The sequence below is a fragment of the Meriones unguiculatus genome, chromosome 4 (assembly GCF_030254825.1).
Source record: "Meriones unguiculatus strain TT.TT164.6M chromosome 4, Bangor_MerUng_6.1, whole genome shotgun sequence".
Classification (NCBI taxonomy): Eukaryota; Metazoa; Chordata; class Mammalia; order Rodentia; family Muridae; genus Meriones; species Meriones unguiculatus.
Window position 1 is genome coordinate 58,086,395 of NC_083352.1, and position 20,967 is coordinate 58,107,361.

The 20,967-nt window shown below is 42.0% G+C and overlaps 1 protein-coding gene across 4 annotated transcripts in view; it reads right to left on the bottom strand.

Annotated features, from left to right (window-relative positions):
* Klhl2 (kelch like family member 2) overlaps positions 1–20,967 on the bottom strand; it is a 111,491-nt gene that overhangs the window by 62,060 nt on the left and 28,464 nt on the right. For 3 of the 4 annotated variants that reach the window (XM_060381852.1, XM_060381851.1, XM_021637848.2), the window contains one exon: positions 11,466–11,587. The exons of the other annotated variant lie outside the window; for it this stretch is intronic. In XM_060381852.1, the coding sequence (XP_060237835.1) occupies positions 11,466–11,587 (122 nt within the window). The remainder of the gene's footprint in view (positions 1–11,465; positions 11,588–20,967) is intronic. 4 annotated transcript variants of the gene reach the window in all.

The following is a 20,967-nucleotide window of genomic DNA, read 5'->3' on the forward strand; positions in this document are numbered from 1 at the left end:
CACTATCTCTTTTCCCCATCTTCATCTAGGCTGGTAATTTACTAGCCTTATCCCCCATTTTTATAAACAGAGGCAGGCTGACAGAACTTCTGACCTTTCCATCACCCAAGCATCCAAACCTTAAACCTATAAACCTGCATTTCCTCTGGTTCAAGAGTAGAACAACTTTTCTTGTTTCCATCCCAGGTAAACTCTTGTACTTTATTTCAGATCTTAACCTTTATCAATTTTGTTAAGATTTTCCCAATTATAACCTTCTCTCAGTCTCCTTCCTTTTGTTTTCACCAGCCTCTGCATCTCTATGGGTCATTCTGCCATAGAAACTTGCTTTAAAATGCTAACGTTAAGACACAATCTCTCTATTACCCTCCTCGTCCTCTTCAACCAGCACATTTCTCTCGGATTTCAGAGCAAAATGCTCTGAATGAGCAGTCTGTGATCTCTGCAGTCTCCTCAGTCCACTCCAATCAAGTTCTCATTCTTACCATCACATCCAAAGAGCTTTTCAGGGTCATTATCAACTAGTATGATCCTGTAATACACCATTCCCCCACAGAACATTCTGAGTACTGTAAGCACTAATCAGACAAAACAGCAGATAATCAGCATGAATTGAGACTGTGCGAGGTAAACTGCCGAGTAGTAACAGCCACCCTGATGACGCTACCTCAGCCAACGTCAATTCACTCTCCACTTTCCAGGCCTGTCACCAACACCCAGCATTCCTCCTCTAAACCTAGCATCCACCTGGCTTCCCTCTATATAACTGGCAATTCATCTGCTCATCCAAACTATAGAATACTCCAGACTGCCACTGGTTGTCCCTTTCATTCTCTATCTAGTGACTTACATAGTACCTAGGTGCTAAAGCTGTGAAATCTGATCCTTTTCCAGCACAGAAAAAAAAAACCTGAATAGGCCAAGAATCTATCTTATCATGCATAAACACTTTCAAGCATACAAATTATTAATCAAGCCTTATATGACTCACATTTTGTTTAAACGGCTCCCAACACCTGGTCAGCATCACTCAACAACACTTCAAAAAAAGAATTACTAATCCCCAATCTCTACTACTTCCAAAAATAGACCCTGATCCCACATCTTTATTATATGATGCAACACACAAATGTCTGCTCCACTGCTCATGCTATCCTTGGTAAATCTTTACACCTTTGAGGCAAGCACCAATATCACTGGCCTTACCTCCAAACATCTCCCAAATTTAACCATGATTCAGAACTTCAAGACAAACATCCATTCTCTCAGTTGGCCTACCCCAACAGATACCTAAATGACCGCCTAGGCTGGAAATGGCTTGTGCTGCTCTTCCCACAGGGTATGAGGTTTACTGTTTTCCTGCCCTGCCCCACACCTCTACAATAACAGAAAGGCTTTCCAGACAGGGACCTTGTCTCCCTGTTAGAAACTGAATTGTTAATGGATAGAACACTGCCTGGCACATAATAGACACTCCATAAATATTTAACAAATGATCGACTGAAAACCGGAACTCATCAAGATCAATACTGGCAGTGGAGGAAAAAATGTACAAGGTCAACAGCTCAGGACTGAGAAAGGAAAAGTCGAAGCCATGTGTAGGAAGCAGTGGTAATTATCAACCCTGACCCAACTGTGGTAATCATCAACCCTGACCCAACTGACAACCTGTCCAGTCCACATTCATACCCTAAAAACCTCATCGACTCCAGTGAACTGGAGGTCCTACATAGCCACAAACCAATCCTGCCCTAGATCACCAAGTTAATGAAACTCCCCGTCGGTGTTTACAGTCTGGTCTGTCATAAACCCACTATGCTATACGAGGTGCTCCCGAAAGCACACAACACTCACTAAGCCACAATACGGGCCCCAAAGCCTCACGTGCTAAGACTCAGATGCTGGGGTGGATCTCCATTCCTCTATAGAAATAGGCGCTCCAAAATCCTAAACATGCTTGACTTTGGTCATGATAATCACCTATCCCTTCATCAAATCTCTTTATAGATAAGCTAGAATATAGGTACTATAGGATTAGAACCATATCCACACAACAGTAGCCCTTCATGGGCCAGAAACTGCCATCTGCCTGAGAGGTATTACCACATCAATACATCTACACTACCACCTCTTCCATTTCCACATCCATATCTACTATCATATTCTACCTTTACCATCCCTGTTTTTACCTCAACTACCACTTCCATTTCCACCATTACTACCAGGAGCGCCAACAGCAGCACCATCATCACCACTATTACCACCACCACCATCATCATCACAGTCTTCTTCATCACCATCTTAGCCACCACCATAATCCTCTCCTCTGCCATCATCACCAACGCCACCTCCTCTACTACCACCATTATCAATATTACCACCAACACCATTATCAATATTATTCCTCCACTACCACCATTATCACCAACACCACCTCTTCTACCAACACCATTTTCAGTATTACTTCCTCCATCATCACCAACACCAAGTCCTCCACACCACCACCACCACAATCATCATCACCAATACCACATCCTCTACCTATACCATTATCAGTATTACTTCCTCCATCATCACCAACACCTCCTCTACAATCAATATTATCTTGTATCACCTCCTCCATAATCATCACTAATACTGCCTTGTCCACCACACCACCTTCTCCTATATCATCACCAATACTACCCCCTCCTCTGCCACAATCATCCCCACTGCCTCTTCTGTCATCATAAACCACCACCAAAACCACTACTTCTTCTACCATCATCACTGTAAGACTCCTAATGCCATGCCCCCTGCAATGTCATTCAGATATGAATTTACACCTTACTCCTAGTTTTAACTTAGATAATATGTTACCCTAACCTTAAAAAGAAGTCCTATAGGTTAGCGCTCCTACTCCCACCCTAGTCACTTATGTTTCAACTAATCTCAACCAGATTTTACTAGTCTCCTATCTACAAAAACTCGTTATCTAGCCAGTTTCACAAGCTCTAACAGAAGAAAGAACAGCATTATCCACCACCACCACCCCCAAAAAAAACTAAGGGCCCAGAGAAGTTAAAGAAATTAGCCACAGGGCAGTTAAAGAAAAAGGCCAAGATCAAATCCAGTCTAAGGGTATACAGCATCATGCTTTTTGTTTTGTTCATTTTTCATAGTACCAGGACTGTGTACCTAGCATAACCCATCAACATCTGTTAAAATGACAGGGTGTTTTCTTGTTGCTTAACAATTTTAAGATTGGGAAAAAAATTATGCATATGGGTGTTTTGCCTGCACATACGTCTGTGTTCCATGTGTGGGCAGTGCCCATACAGGCCAGAAGAAAGTGTTAGGTCCCAAGGACTAGAGTTACAGATGGTTTTAGCTGCCATGTGGGTGTTAGAAATAGAAAGCAGGTCCTCTGGAAGAACAATCAGTGTTCTTAACCTCTGAGCCGTCTCTCCAGCGTTTAACAGAGGTGTCTAAAATGTCCATTTTTAATGACTGGGCATAGTAAAGGTTGCCTTTAATCCTCTTAGAAGGGATTCCGGTGGATCTCTATGAGGTTAAGGCCAGCCTGGTTTATATAGGATTCCAGGACAGAAAAGGCTACATAATGAGATTCTGTTACTAAAAAGTAAAAGTCCACTACTAAAACAAATTTCTACCAGGCAGTGGTGGCACATGCCTTTAATCCCAACACTCAGGAGGTGGGCGGATCTCTAAATTTGAGGCCAGTCTGTTCTACAGAGTGAGTTCTAGGACAGCTAGGGCTACACAGAGAAACTCTGTCTCAAAAAAAAAAAAATCCAAATAGCTATCTATAAAGAGAATTTTATTTCAATGTCTATGAATATGATAAGAAATTTACAAATAAAAGCACCTTTACCAAACTTCCGGTGATCTTTTCAGCAATTAAGCAAGTCTTCTGGTGTCCTCAGTAACTGCACCCTGTACATGTTTACACACTTCTGTTCTCCAGCCAAGCTGTGCTTTGCCAGCTTACATACGTGTTGGATTTGCTCCCCTGTTCATAACAACTGAAATAACATAATTTAAATACATACGTATAATCAAAAGAAATGTATACGTAAAAAACACAGTTCTACATAAATAATGTTGATTGACTCAGAGTGACTTCATCAATGTGAGACTACAAAAAATAATCAGATTAGATGCAGAAGCAACAAGAACTATGTAATTCAAAGACTATGCTGAGATTTCTTTGTAAGTGCTCAGTTCTTTCTCCGAACACAAAAGACATAAAGTTGGGAGGGGACTGTGTTGCGTGAGCTCCGGGTGGAGGTAGAGGCAGGAAATGGGAACAGAAGTGATCATATTTCATTTCATACATGAATGGAATTCTCAAGTGTAAGGAAAACATTTAAGCTGGAAAAGTGTAGTTGATGCTGCTTATGGTGTGGCTGTGCAGCAAAACATGGCCGTCTCCAATGAGGTGACCACACTTCCTTTAAAACAAAAGACCGATATTCAAGCTCACATCTACACATTTTGGTTAAATATAATAAAATACATATTTTATTATATGTATACATTTCAATGTATTTTTGAAATGATTTCATTTTAATCGCTTTTGTTTTGTTTCCTTTTGTTTTTCGAGACAGTTTCTCTGTGTATCCCTGGCTGTCCTGAAACTCTGTAGACCAGGCTGGCCCTGAACTCAGAGATCTGCTAATACCTACCTTACCTAACTTTGGAATGTGGGAACCTAGAGATCCTCCTGAGCGCTGAGACTAAAGGCAGGCGCCTCCTCCACCATCACCCTTTAATAGCTTTTTGTTGGCTTACGCAACTTAAAATTTTTCCTTTTTAAAATGTTTTAAGTATTTATTTTTATTTCATGAGCGTGTGCCTGCACATGTGCACCATGAACACACCCGGCTCCCATGGAGACCAAAGAGGCCATCAGATGCCCTGGAACTGCAGTTCCAGACAGCTGTGAGCTGCCATGTTGGTGCTGGAAACTAGACAAGTGCTCTTCACCGCTGAGCTATTTCTCCAGTCCCTTGAAAGTTTTAACTGCCAACAGACCTGGCAGCATGTGAGTCCTTTTGGTAGCACCAACATGTAAAACACGCTTGTAGCACTTCGCATGCAATCTGGTCTATACCAACAGGCACATCATGCTGAACTTTGGACAGCACTGGGCTCCTGCTGAACACTTTCAGTGTTTATTACCAAGAACTGACTTTAAAGCTCTCATGGAAAAAAAAAATGCTCATTTTGAATTCTGCTCCAGTTCTTAAAGAAATGAGATATTCTTGTCCCAAACAATTTTCATGAATTGCTTAAAATTCCTGCACTTGAGACTCTCAGTCAGGTCTTTAAATCTGCAGGGCTCCAGTGATAGCATTCTAATACAATTGGAGCCTGCAGATGAATGTCTGCAATGTCAGAGTGAATGAGCACTTGTTTACAGCAGCACTTTTTGCCATCACCCTTTGTCTTTCACTCTTTGTTATTACTTTTGTTTTCCACACTTACATCAAGTGAAAAACACTTACTTTTAGCAAGCCAAACATACCCCAAAGTTGAAAAGTCAAAATGTATGGAACAAAACTACAAATTTAACAGAGAAGGAAATGGTGAAAAATAAATTGAAATGTTTTAGATACTTAAAAACATAGTAACACCTATCTTCGGTAACTTTGGAATATGGGAAATTTTCTTTTCTGTTCTAAAGGTCTTGGTATTTCCTTTCCTCTTTGGTAGTGCAGGGATCTAAACCAGGGCTATGCACATTCGAGGCAAGCATTCTACACTAGAACTATACATCCCCAGTCAATATTTCTTAATTTTTAAAAATCCCTTTATAGGGACTAGGAATACGACTCAATAGGTAAATGTTTGTTACATAAACATGAGGACCTTTTTGATCCCTATCATCCATAGGAAAGAAACAAGGGAAGAAAGGAAGGATGGGGGGGAGAGGGGAAGTGCGACAAACAGGAAGAAATACATGCATAATTCCATCACTGAAAAAGCAATGACAGAATGATCTCTGGGGCTTGCTGGCCACACAAACTAGCTCCAGGTTCAGTGAGAGACTTTTTCAGCAGCTAAGAATTCTTGGTGTGAAAGCACGAGGACCAGAGTCTGGATTCTAGCACCCCAGTGTGAAGCCAGGCATGGCCCCATGTATTCCTATAACACCTGAACTGAGAAGGGTGGGGAAGGGGATTGCTGGATCCCAGCCTAAGCAAAAAGGACGAGTTCCAGGTTCAGGAAGAGACCCTGCCTCAGAAGGCAGAGTGATACAGCAAGATATTCAATATGCCTGCCTCTGGCCTGCATGAGCATACACACATACACGCACATACCATGAATATACACCACATAAACACACAAATGTGAAGAACAATAAAGACACCAGTATTGACCACTGGCACACACAGGAATGTGTACACACACAAATAAAATAAAATCTCTTTATATGCTGGATGGTGTTGAACAAATTATTTACACTTTCTGAGCCTATTTTTTCAATTGCAAAATAGAATAATACATGGCTTATATAGTACTAAAAATATCAAATGAGATCCACAACACACATATGTAATGCACAGTATATTGTTGGCAATACACCTGATTAAAAACTCTGCCTTAATAATATTCATACATACAACCACATATTTATACTTTTTGTATGTAAGGTCTTTGTTGGTTTTGGTTTTTTGAGACAGGGTCTTACTATGTTTCCCTCTGTTCGGGGCACAAAGATTCTTGTGCCAACAGATCACTAGAGAAACCAGGAACGTTAAACACACGGGTGAAGGAGATAAATTCCCCAGAATGCTTATCCCAGGTGCTTCCTCCCTAGACCATTATCTTTAGCTCCCCCTTAAGCCCATCCTCCAGGCAGGGGCCACATGGACTTTATGTACCACTCACCATTAGGCTATCTTGGTCAGACCACAATAGATTCTAGGCCTTTAAGCTATAGAACCCACCCTCATGGTCACATGTACTTTGTAAAGGTATTTCTAAGTAGTCACACCTTAAGCTTTATTGTGTAGCTGGTATGAGTGTGATTGCTGCCTGAAAAACTTTCCCAAATTGTACCGTGTTTTAAACATGCTAACAGTGAACCGCCTGGCATTAGACTCCCCAAGATCTTACCCAGGTTGACAAAGTCTATCCAAACAGGGTGTTCATTCTCATCCCTTCAAGGATCACTGCCTGCATTGACACCTGCAGGGTCCCCTCAGCTAGCCTTGAATTTATGACCCTCCCACTTCAGCCTCCCTCACACAGCAGTTCTCAACCTGTGGGTCGCACATCACATATTTACATTTTAACTCCTAACAGCAGCAAATTTACATTTATAAAGCAGCAATGGAATAATTTTATGGTTGGGGGTCACCATAACATAAGGAAGTGTGTTAAAGGGTCGCAGCATTAAAAAGGCTAAGGACCACTGCAATAGTATCCTAGCCATGTATCATACAGAGTATCTCAGGCATGCACCACAGTGCTCGGCTTGCTAAGAGTTCTTAAAGCAGCGAGGAAGGAGCAAAAGCGTGCATGGATCTTCAAAGAGTGTGCAAAAGTTCATGCATATTCTCCTGCACCTTCCCTCAGGAAAAGCTTAGGGGCTCAGAGGTGCCTGCGACTCCCATGCAACAGCTGGCTACAGGTTGGTTTTCTCGATTCCCTACATTTATGATCTTTATAAAGTCTGCAAAGGAAGCAGTCCCCAAATCCAGACATGTGGTAGCACATTTCAGCCAGTTAGAAGGAAGTCAGAAACTAAAGCAAGGTCACGGTGAAATACCAGCTTCCCTTTTTATCTCTCCTTCAAAGTCCATATTACTGTAAATTTGTTCGGCTCATATTATTCACCAAGTTTGAAATATATGAAACAAAACAGCCAATCTCAAAGTTTAAAAATATCTAACAAAAAAGCCAACACGAATACCAAGAGAGAAGAAAAAAATCAAAATTAAGGAAACCTGAAATAGCCCTATTGCTTATACAATATGTAAGAGACTCTTCCTTCTTTGGAAGGAAATCTTCAAATTACTCACTCCCTCATTCTGACTCAAAGTTAACAACCTTCACCTTAAATAGCTATCACAGTGTTTTCAGCGTGTGGATTGAGGAGACCAGGGGGAAAGGACCTCAAACTAGAAGTCGGGTGAAACAGGGTTACCGTCTTACTCCGTCACCAGCTGACTGGGAGCCAGCTGGCCCGAACACCCTAAAGCAAGCACTTGGGGCTTCGGGAAACACACGACCCCAGAGTCGCTCGTCACTGTGCCCCCCGAGCTTTGCTTCTAAGTCAGCAGCTCAGAAAAAGAGTTCATCTTGCAAAAGATCGGACTGTTTAAAGAGAAAGTCAAGCGACGACAGCAAATATTTGCAGTCTACACCGTTCTGTCCCCACCAGAAAAACACAGCACTCAGAGCAGCCCCGTGTCGCCAGGCAACCACTTCAAACCTCAGTTTAACCTTCCTGAGGCTACCAGGTATCGCCACCACACTGCCCCTTTCCTTAAAAATGCACTGGACTGGACAAGAAATTTTAAACAAAAAGGTACAAACAGACAAGAATAATCAAAACACAGTAAAGAGAAGTTTGATTCATCTATAAAGACTTATTCTAGAGTTCACTGAAAAATACTTGTTACAGAAAGAGAGGCTTGATTTCATCGATTCTATTTCCAAAATGTACTTTTACAGCACAGACTTTTCAGTGGACTATAGGGATTTTGTAAACCAGAATAGCCCTAAGCTAAAGAGATGCCCTTCCCCCTCTAAAGCAAAGCTATAGAATGGAACAGGCCCCCGCACGCAACTCTTAGAATGTGCTGTGGGGGTGAGCAATGTGCACAGAAGTCATCCTGGCATGTGGTCTTTCTCCAAGGCCATGACTAATAAGATTATGGCTGGAAAGTAATCATTATTAAAAGGAACCTGAGAGGTGTTCTCACTCCTAACAGGCAGTATTCCCACCATCGGAACTGCTATGGACTACAGGAAGGACTGTCCTCATATTTAGACTCTAAGGCCTGCACATCTTTGGCGACTTTCCTCCATGTGGACACTATGGGTTAAAGAAGATCTGTCCTCTCTCTGCTAGGTAGGTACAGAGCACAATGACCCTCATGCACATCAATAAGGAAAAAGCACAGCAACAACAACTGCAACAAAACAAAGCAATGCCTCCTGAAGCCAACAGCAGCTTAAGTGTGCAGAAACTTCCAGAAGGAGATGACAGGTAGTGACCTTCTCTCGTTTCCTGACATAGTGCCAACACATTCCTCCACACTAAAACAAAACGTTCCTCCAGACTTCTGAAGATGACACAGTGGGCAAAGGAGTTGCTATGTAAGCATAAAGCCTTGAGTTCAAATCCCCAGAACCCACAGAACGCCAGGTACAGTAGTGTGTGTCTGTAATCTCCAAGTTCCTGCTGCAGAGACAGGAGAATCCCTGAAAGCTTGCTGCCCAGCTAACCTGGCATGCTGAACAACAAAGTAGAAGGCAAAAAAATGACACTCAAGGTCGTCCTCTGATCTCTACATGTATACCATAGCACATATGACCCCACACACAGATAGATAAATAAATAATGTCCACTAAGCATATGAACTCATCTCCCTTAGTCACAACTCCAAAACTGATGGTGGATTTTCTAACCTCATAAATGAGAGGTCAAAGCGAAGTCTGAAGAGAATAGTTAAAAGAACCACCAGGAGGCTTAGCTTTGCCCAGCTAACACTTCACATTAAGTGATGGCACGTGGCATACTACACAGCAGTTCTCAGGCTCCATCCAAACATAAGACAGCGTATTCCAGCCAGTCAGTGCCATAAAACATGATGCTCCGATCTTACTTGTACAGGTAGATTTTAAAAACTGTTCTAGGGACTGGAGGGATGGCTTAGCGGTTAAGAGTATTTGCTTATTCTTCCAGAAAACCAAAGCTTGTTCTCAACACCCATGTCAAGTAACTCACAAGCACCTCTAAGTCCAGCTCCAGGGGTGGCAAGCACTGGAACATACAAACGTGGCAAACACACAAGCACAGACATATAAATTAAAATAAATCTTTTTTTAAAATATTGTTGTAAGTTTTCTCTGCTGCCCTTAAAACACAGTATCCCTACTGAAAGTATCCCAACATTTTAAATGGTGATAGGGCATCATGCCCAGAATTGAGATGCATGTATTCTTTGCTCAACCAATTCCACTTTCAGGAGTCCAGCCTGTGTAATTCTTGCACACAAATGTTTAGACGCCCATTCACTGCAGCAATCCATAAAAGGGAAGCATTATACACAACCCATTACCATAAGAAACACAAAAGAACAAGCTATTCTGTTCTGTAGGAGAAAAAGAAAAAGCAAAGTTGCTGAACAATTATAGAATAAACATACTCAAAGTTTAGATTTTGTGCATGCCTGTCCTGCTCTCACGTACCTGAATCAGTGAATGAGTAATAGGCTGAAAGGATCTCTCTCAGAGAACAGAAGCTCCCCTTTTCAGGAAGGAAAGGGTGGACGTGGGGAATGGTCACAGAAAAGGGCCTGTCCTAGACTCTGTTCTATTGCTGAGAAGAGACACCATGAGCATAGCAAAATTATACAAGAAAGCAATTAACTGGGGCTTGCTTACAGTTTCAGAGGTTTAGTCCATTATCATCATGGTGGGAATGATATGAAGGCAGACACAGTGCTGGAGAAATAGTTGAGATCTACCTACATCCTGATCCTCACGCTGAGAGAGCACTGGGCCTGGCTTGGGTTGGATTTTTCAAACCTGAATGATAGACTTCTTCCAAAAAGGCCACACTTCCTAATCTCTCTAATCTTTTCAAATAGTTCCACTCCCTGGAGACTAAGCAATCACATATATGAAACTATGTGACACCCCCCCCCCATGAGAATGGGGGCCATTCTCATTCAACCATCCCAGGGCCTTTTTTAATAAGGGACTTATCTTTTTTTCTTTTCTTTTTTGCAACATCCTTCTATGCCACCTAAAACATTTAAATATTTATATAACATCTATAAGATATTTGTTCTCTATGAAAAATAAGATGCTACATCAAATTTTGGCTAAATTCCTGACTTACTTAAAGAGGACACTCAAATAATAAGGAATTAAAGAATGTTGGTAGTCAAAAACATCCTTTGTAGACTTCATCCTTCAAAGGAATAAAGAAAAACTGTGGGCTGCATGAAGCAGGAATTATAAAGAATGACAGTGTTGTCACAAAAGAAGGAGCATTACTCAGAGAGAGAAAGGATGTGTCTCAGATCTGCAAAGACATAAAAGGTACTGAAATCAGGAACACCATTAAAAAGATGCAATCATCCAATGTCCCTTAGAAATAAAATTTCAACAATGAATCTTTTCACACAGGATCAAACTGCATGCTGTGTGGGAATGTGCTTTTGGATCAGAAAACAACGTGCACATAAAGGGCTGAGTGGTGTGGTTTTGGCTCTCACCTGTACGTTCTCTTCTGTGACCTGGATCTCTGCAGTGTAAACATAATCAATCAGCATCCTCAGGGTCCAGCCGTCCACCTCTTTTATCCGAACTCTCTTAGCTCGGCTCTCGCTCATCTCACCTACAACACCAAAGAGTGAAGTTACAATGGGAGGCTGCTGTGGAAAGACCAACACCAAGATAGGCTGATCCATCTGCCTGCCACTCACTCAATTAAACAGGCAACAGGATCTGCCAAGTTTTGCAGGCCTCAGCCATTCCCCTGTAAGTCCTGAGCAAACTACAGACTGTACTTCTGCATCTGCACCTGAAGATAACATAGCAAGAGTGAACTGTTCTGCATCCAGCTGCCTGAACAGCATCCCTCACTGTCTGTGCTGCTGAGCAGGGTTCCTTGATAAATTCCTCTCAGGTTTTGTTTTTTTAAAGACAGGGCTTTTCTATGTAGCCCTAGCTATCATGGAACTGGCCTTCATCTCAGAGATCTATCTGCTTCAGCTTCTCAAGTGCTAAGGTCTGGGCATTTTATTTTTACATCATTTTCTTTCTATGACTTTTAGGGGTGTGTGTGTGTGTGTGTGTGTGTGTGTGTGTGTGTGTGTGTGTCTGTGTGTGTGCAGGTGCCAGAAGAGGGCATCAGATATATCCTCTGGAGCTGTACTCATTGGCAGTTTTGAGCCACCTAATGTGACTGTTGCAACCTGACCTTGGGCCCTTCAGAAGAACCATATGCAGCCTTAACTACTGAGCTATCTCTTTAGCACCCTCGTGATGGTTTTAATCACATCCATAAGAGTAACAATGCTGTCATTGTTGGCTGATAACAAGGAGTACAGCGACACCTGCCCAGGGCCTGGGCCACACACAGAGGCTCTGGCTCTCAGTGAGAAGTCACAACCTTCATGTAGGAGCAGCGTCAAGAGCAAATTGCACAAACAGCTGCAGTTAGTCCATGGCAAAGGTTATCACAGAAACCATCAACGTAAGTTCAGCCCCTACTTGCCATCTGCAGTCCCTCATCCTCAACACCACCACAAGCTCCTACAGTCTGCCACCTTCTGCATCTCAGCCTGATAAACTGTGGCACAAGCCCTTCTTCCTAGGACCCACGGGTGGACAGAAACAGAGGAGGAGGAGGAGAGGTACGAACAGCGACAACCCCACACCATGGGGACTTTGTAAGGATAGGAAGCAGCTGAGCAACAGGACAACATGTAATAGTCTAGGATACACACAGACCTTCAATTAACTGGCCAGGCCTGGTGGTACAGGCATGTGATCAGCCATTCAGGGGACTGGGACAAGGAGATCACAAGTCCAAGGCCTGCCTTAGTGACAGTGAATTCAAGGCCAGCCTAGGCAATTTAGCAAGACCCTGTCTGGAAATAAAAAGTAAAAAGGGGCTGCAGGTGTAGCTCAGTCATAGAGTGTCTGGCAGTGTCGGACTCTAGCCTCAGTTTCCAGTATTGCAACAGACACAGAGAAAGAGAGAGATTGAGAGAGAGAAACAGAGATACATACAGAGAAAGACACAGATAGATACACACACAAACACAGAGAGACAGAGAGAAACAGAAACATAGAGAGAGACAGAGACAAGCACACACACAGAGAGAGACAGGGAGACAGGCAGAGACAGAGACAGAGACAGAGACGCTCAGCTATAAACCAGAAGACTGGCCCAAGAAGGAACAACCCTCAGCAGAAAGGTTTCATCTTTCTGTGGAATTCACGAAGGTTTAGGGATAGAACTCTGGAAAACTTGGAAGGCTGTGCCACCAAGTTTCACCTGAATCCTGCATCTCACATTAATAAAAATAACAGTGGACTCAAGATTTCTTCAAAGCTCGGTTCTGTTTCAGACACAGGATGGTTTTCGCACCACAAACTATCAGGAAAGCCTACGGGAATCTGTTATTTTACAAGACTCCCTTGCAAAAAGAAGCCCTGAGTGGGTGGGTGGGGGGAGGATAATCACAGCAATAGGCGTTTCACTGCCTGCTCGCCTAGAGATGGCCTGACAAGAGCTCAGGAAGAAGCTGTTTTCTCAGGGCTGAACTGTGTCACACTGTGCCCTGCCAATCCCCGAAGGGAAAGCATGGATCTGTGGTACGAAAGAGGCCACTTCCTGAGGAGGAGGGGAGCCGCGGTGTTTCTGTGCTTCGCCTTGAAAAAGAAGGAAGGAATACTGAAAATCAACTCACCTGTGTATATAATGCCCTCCTCCCTGCTCCCCTCCTCTCCCTGTTTCCTCGATCTCTGGGGTTTGTACAATCCCCAGGCCTTTAAGTACCAAAAGTTAACTCATTCCTACTTACAGTTAGTGTGTCTCTGTGTGTGTGCCCCAACACCTGACAACAACTTCCAGTATCATTCCCATGAGTCTTAGGAATGGCATCATCTTTTAAACAGGGCATGTCATCGGCCTGCAGCTTCCCCATCAGACTAAGCAGGTGAGCTCCAGGGACCCACCTGCCTCTGCCTTTCCAGTACTGGTACTGTAAGTATGTACCACCCAAGCTTGTTTGTTTGTTTGTTCAATATTTTTTAAATTAATTCTTGGAGAATCTCATACAATGCACTTTTTAAACTTTATTTTATATATTTATTTTATGGCTATGGGTGCTCTGCCTGTATGTAAGCCTTCACACAAAGTGTGTGCCTGATGTTATTGGAGGCCAGCCAGCTGGTTGGTTATGAGCTGTCATGTGGGTACAGGGAATTGAACCAGAGTCTACTAAAAGAGCACCCAAGTAAAGCACTGAGCCATCTCTCCAGCCCTCAATTTATTTTGATTATATTCACCCCCAACACTTCCCCTTAACCATTCCCAGACCTACCCTGACCTCCCAACTCCCAACTACCTGTCCTCTTTTTTTCTTTTTTTTTTTTAATTTAATAGACCATTAAGTCCAAATTGTGCTTATCGACACACTTCCAACTATCGGGCCATACACTGGGGCATAGTGGACCTACCAAGAGCCATGACAATTCAGAAAACTGGCTCTCCATCCTTCAGAGTTCACCGACAACCCACAGCTTCTCAGTTATGGGTGAGGGCTTATGTCTGAATGCTGACTTCCTTGATTTAATGCAAGACTGACTACAGATTCAGTGCAAGCTAAAAGATGCTGTGAGTGCCCAAGGGGTTCACTGCTGTAATACCCAGAAGGCACTGGTTGGCTCTGACCCACCCTACCTCTGGCTCACAGCCTACATTTTGCCTTTTTATGTAGGTTATGGGGCAAGCCCTTTACCACCTAGGCAATCTCCTACTGCCCCTCCAAATTAGATTGTGGACAGCTTACCTTGCCTCAGTAATACCTTGCTGCATCCACAGTACCCCTAGAATTTGCAAAGTCCTACAGAGCTTGGGGCAATAAGGTGCAAAGCCACAGACCTACTTCCCATACTTCAGCATGAGTTAGCTTAGACAAAGCCTCAGACAAAACCAAGAATCTTAAGTTATGTATACGACTGGAAAAAATAGCCCTATGCCAGGCAGTTTTCACTATTACGTTTTACAAAAGAGGCACTTTCCTAAATCACATCTTTTCTGTACATGTTATTTTTTTAAAGATTATCTCCCCAGAAAATTCATCTGCCTCCAACTAAGCTAACCTCAATTATATACTGCTTTTAAAATGTTTTAATAACTAGTTCTTCATCTTAATCTATAAAAACAAAGTAGCAAAAACAAAAAGCTTGCCACCAAATGCATTCGTAGATTAAAATTTCCAAAAATCAAAGCACAGGGAAGGAGAACAGCGAAAGCTATTTATATCCAACCTTAGGTGTTACAGAGAATCTTAGTTACTGCCCTTTGCTACCTTTATAGAGCATATATTTAAACAGTATGGCTTTCTGAGATTTATGTTTGATAACGAATTTTTAAAAACTATCACCAGTCGCCAAGATGGGTCAGTGGGTAAACTGCTTGCTAATGGCCTGAGCTGCACACCTAAGAACCACATGGTAGAAGGAGAGAGCTGAGTCCCCACATAGCATGTTACACACTGGTCTGTACTAATGTACTCACAGGCGAGATACAGTTACTGCTCTTACAGAGACCTGGGGTCGGTTCCTACTCTCACATGGCAGCTCACAGCCATCTGTAAGTCCAGTTTCAAAGATTCCATCACCCTATTCTGGCCTCCGTGAGCACCACGCATGCATGAGATAAACACACAGACGTGTAGGCAAGTTCTTACGCATAAAATAAATAATCATGAGCAGAGGAGCTAACTAATGACACTGTACAGCAATTCCTATATCACTTATAACTTTTTACAGGCTCCGTGGAGCAAGCTCCCTAAGATTAACTTGGGAACTAAATTAAAATCCCATGCAGATGCTTGTGCTAAACACCTGCGCAGCAGTAACTCTGCACTGTTCTCTTTTCATTACCCATCAATCCATCTTTCAGCAAAGCCTGCAGAAGGAAGACCCAGTGCATCACAGGGGTCCTATCATGTTTGGGAGACCTATATAGCAATGCCCCAATTTTTTTTTCCAATTGCATGTACCTGTGTCTGTGTATAGGTGTGTGCACATAAGCACAGGTGTCCTAGGAGTCTTAGAGGATTTCAGATTCCTTAGAGATGGAGGTACAGGTATTGTGTGTCAACCAACACAAATACTGGGAACCAAACTCAACAACACTCCAATGCTTATCATCCACTCTCTGGTGATAACTTGACACACTGGATGACTATGTTCAAAATCTGTCCATTGCTCCGTGACTAAGTGTACAAGCCCTTCTATAGCGAGTCTATAACTTATTACCTAACCTCATATACTCTCTCTCTCTCACTTCCGGACATAAACTATAGCAGTAGAGAACTGCCTGGAGTTTTTCACACAGACCAAACAACTTCTTGCCTGGATGCCTGAGCCTACCACACTCTGTACCCTATTCCCCTATTCCCCAGAACAATATCCACAGACTTCAGGATTTCACTGGAGCCTCTCCAGGATGCATTATCAGCTCATGACCTACAGCTGGGTCAGGCTCTCACTCTAGATAGAGTTGGGTTCTTCATGCTTGTCCACTCTGTCATAATCAACCCTTTCCCTGGTTCTTTTGGGCTTCCTAATGGCACAGAGTAAGGCTTTCTTAGTCTTATACCATGCAATGCCTGACAGAAACCCAACACTGGTTGCATGAATTAATAAATAAATGGGAGGGGGAGCATGCCAACTTAAAAGAAAGCATATTTACTTAGCATAATGCTTATGTTTATCTTGATCACAGATTCTATAAAGGATTTTAGTCAACCAACACTTATTAAGCATACACTTTACATTGCAAGCTGGATTAAGTAAATTCATCAGCAAATAACACATCATCTACTTGATTTAAAAAAAAAAAAAAAGGAAGTCATCCAAGTTGTAAAACCTCAAAGATATATGAATGGCTAAAAACTGTTTGTACTGAGAACCTTTAACCAGGGCTCTTGAGGTGCTGCACCAACTGGTAGCTTCATTTATCCATTCTGAATGAGATAAATTAAAAGTGAAGGGGGAGGGATGCTAGAAAGATGGCTCAGACTTTAAGAGCAGATGCTGGTTTTACAAGGGATTTATAATTTGGTTCCCAGCATCCATGTTGGCAGATTACAACTGTCTATTATTCAGTACCAACAGATCTAATGCCCCATTCTGGCCTTCATGGGTACTGCATTCACATGCACAAACTTACATATAGATACATGTATATATATCACTAAAAACAAAAGTAAAATCTACATGTGTGAAACTAGGGTATGTGTAGCTACCTCCCCTCATCAAAAGAAGCCCCTCTTTATAACAAATGGAGACCATCTGGACATAACACAGAGATCAACAGGTCATGGGGAGTCCTGCCCCAACAGATACGTGTACTTCATAGCTCCTCCATTCATGGCTCAGAAACATCACAGAAGAGCCAGAACACCAAAAAGTCTAATATAAAAAAGTCTCTCCTCCAAATGGCTTCACAAATAAGGTGGAACAATGGCAGTATCAATGACCATGTTAACACGGAAGGGGAAATTTGGGGGTGGGGGCACACCCTAAACAAAGAACTAAAGGCAGCAAGTGACTTGCTGAGAGAAGTAGAATTCGCCTCTCCCAGTAAGGAGACCCCTAACTGATTGTCCAATGCAGAGTATCCAACTTTGGAATATGGGAGGGGTTGGAAGCAAAGTACCTGGTAGGAATTGGAGGGAGGAAAAGGAGGGGAGAAAGTGTTGCATCTCTATTTCAATTAAAAACATATTTTAAAAATTACGCAAAAGAAAATCTTTAAAAAGGGTGTGTAGGTTTAAAATTAATAATCTACTTCATTAAAGTCTATGAATCTAATTTCAATTTTATTTAAAATTAAAGGGTACTTAAAAAACAAAAACCCAATACCAAAGCTTTGATTACATGGAGAACCTAAAAAATAAATGACAGAAAAGAAATCACATTTAATTAATTTGTCCCATCCCTCTTCAAGTTTTACTTGTCATTGACAGTAATCATCACTGACGTCTGTTCTCTATTAGCTTGGGCTACAATGAAGCTGCTAGAAATGTCAGTCAGGCAAAGTGATTCCACAGGACACCACCAGTCACTCACTATAGTAGTCGTGGCACAACACGATGCCCTAATTCTTCAGCACTCAGGCAAACGTGGTAAATTCACATACCTGTAGCTTTTGTCTCACTGGATAACTTGTGGCAAAGACTTACTAGCTTCTAAAAGAACATTGAAAGGACACAGGGTTCCTCCTCTAAGAAGCTACTTCCACTCTTGTAGACATCCTGCATTCTGGAGGACCAACCTGGAGGTATTTGTTGATGGTAACAGGTAAAGAGACAGAAGGAAGCGGGTTTCAGCTCTCAGGCTGCAGATCAGCTGTACCTGGTGCTCAGTCTCCTCCTTACTATTTGGCCCAGCAAAAGTGGCATTTTCTGTCACATGAAGCCTCAGACATTCTAACTTAGGCTTGTTGCCTAAAGCACCCTATTTCATTTTCTCCACAGCAGCCATGAATAGCAGAGTACTCCTCTTTAATCACTTCCTACCCTAGACTCCTCTCCCCATATGAACCAGAGCTCATCAGCTTTGTTCATCTCCATGATCCTCACAGCCTACAGAACATCTAACAAATGGAAGATGCTCAGTTTCTTTCTTTCTTTACTTTTTTAATAATTTATTTACTTTTATTTTATGTGCATTAGTGTAAAGGTGTCAGATCTCTGAAATTATAGACAGTAATGAGTTGCCATATGGATGCTGGGAATTGAATCCGGGTCCTTTGGAAGAGCAGACAGTGTTCTTAACCTCGAGATGCTCAGTTTCTTGATGTATGAAAGCATGAATCCTAGACAAATCAAGCCATGCATATAATTTACAACTTTTACATTCTTTAATCATTCAGCTAATAATCTGTGTTTATTTTTTTTATCTTTTGCTAATTTATATTTACCATGGCACAGAAAGTTATCAGAAAGTATGTACTCCCAAAGAAGTACATATTACTCAGTATCTCTGACTAGAGTTTAAGAATTTTTAACCTGTGGGGCCAGAGAGATGGCTCAGTGGCTAGGAACACCTGCTGTTCTTCCAGAGGACCCGCACTAACATCCTAGCACCCAGTTCACAATTGCCTATAGTTCTAGGTCTAAATGGATCCAATACCCCTGACCTCTAACCTCCGAGGGTAGCCGTGCTCATGTGCACACACACGCATGTGCAAACACACAATTAAAAGCAAAAATAAATCTTTAAAAAAAGAATTTTAACCTGTATCACCAAATAAAACTAAATGTTTTTGTTAAATAAAAGTGTCTTAAAGGCTACATCTTTACAAACAGCCTAAAAACACAAGAACCCAATTTGCTATGTTCTTTTTCAAGTCATAGTTAACCACCTGGCCTGACTCTAAATAGTCCCAGACTTCACAAGATGAAAACCTGCAACTACACCATGGAATTATTTATCACCTTTTTTCTCTATTTAATACTTGAAACTACAAGGAGTAACAGAATTATTTTTTACATCACATAATTCGAATGAAATTTTCACCTACAGTTTATAGGAGATTACAATAGGGGCCTAGACAGATGAGATGGCGTGGTGGTTGGCTCAGTGGTTAAGAGTGCTCTCTGCTCTTGCACAGAACCAGAATCAGACCCTAGCATTCAAGTCAGGTAGTTCACAACCACCTCTAACTCTAACCAGGGAATGTGAGCTGTTCTTTGAACCTCTGCCACCTCCTCTATATACACCACATACAGGAACACACACATGCTCACACATGCTCAGACACAGATGAAATAAAAACTAAATAAATATAATTTTTCCCCTCAAGCAGAGCCTTGCTAGGTTGGCCATACTATCACAAACTCCTAGGCACAGGCTGCCATGTAGCTGGACTAAAGCCCCACGCCACTGTGCCTCACTAAGTTAATAACGACATTTTTGTTAATCCATAGAGAATAAAAACTTCCTCAAAGAAAATGTTATGAATCCTCAGCTACATTTTGAGTTCAAAGCTAGATTGTGCTATGTGAAACAAGGTAGGAAAGGAAAGGAAAAGGATAAGGGAAAGGGAAAGGAAAAGAAACGAGAAGTGGGGAGGACGGGAGAGGATAGACAGTTGGAGGGACAGGAGGGGATGAAGCTATGAAAGTAAAAGGGAAATTACTACAGAAGGCATGGGGACCCAACGGGAGGAGAGATAAGGCAACAGAGGATGAATGTGACTACAGTATGTCATGTGCACATATGAAATGTCACAGTGAAACTCACCATTTTATAGAATTAATATATACTAATAGTTTGTTTGGGTTTTTTTTTTTAATGTAGATGTCTAGCCTAAGTTTTGCTCAATCTCCTGTTCTCATACAATATAACAGAATTTAGGTTGCAATGACCATGACACTGCCAGCACAAACTGAGCAGTTTCTCTTGGGTTCTATTTTGGCTTTAACTTCTAAAAAATATTTTTGAGAATTTCATTCATGCATGGGTAATATATTTGCCTCATTTCCACCCCTCCCACTCTGAACTCTGAAGTTCTCCTCTATTCTTCCCATTCCTTCTCAAATCCATGGTCACTTCTTTAATTACTGTAAACATACATGCACGCATGCATGCTCGCACGCACACAGGAGTGCACACACTCTCTCCTGCCCCTACCATTCAATTGCTGGGATTATAGGTGTGCATCACTATACCTAGCTAGACTGAGCATCTTCCACTGGCCAAGAAAAGTGCTAATAAAGTCACATATATGACCTCATGCAAACTTTATAAACATCCAGGATGTGAGCAATATTATCATGTTGCTTTCCATATAGCGAAAGTGAAGGCTGTATTATTCAAATCAGTCTCCAAAGACCCAGTGATTCCCACAAGGTTGTGACCCCTGACTATCCTAGAACTTGCCATGTGGACTGAGCTAGCCTCGAATTCAGAGAGCAACCTGTGTCTGCCTGTTGGGATTAAAGGTGTATGCCACATGCCTAC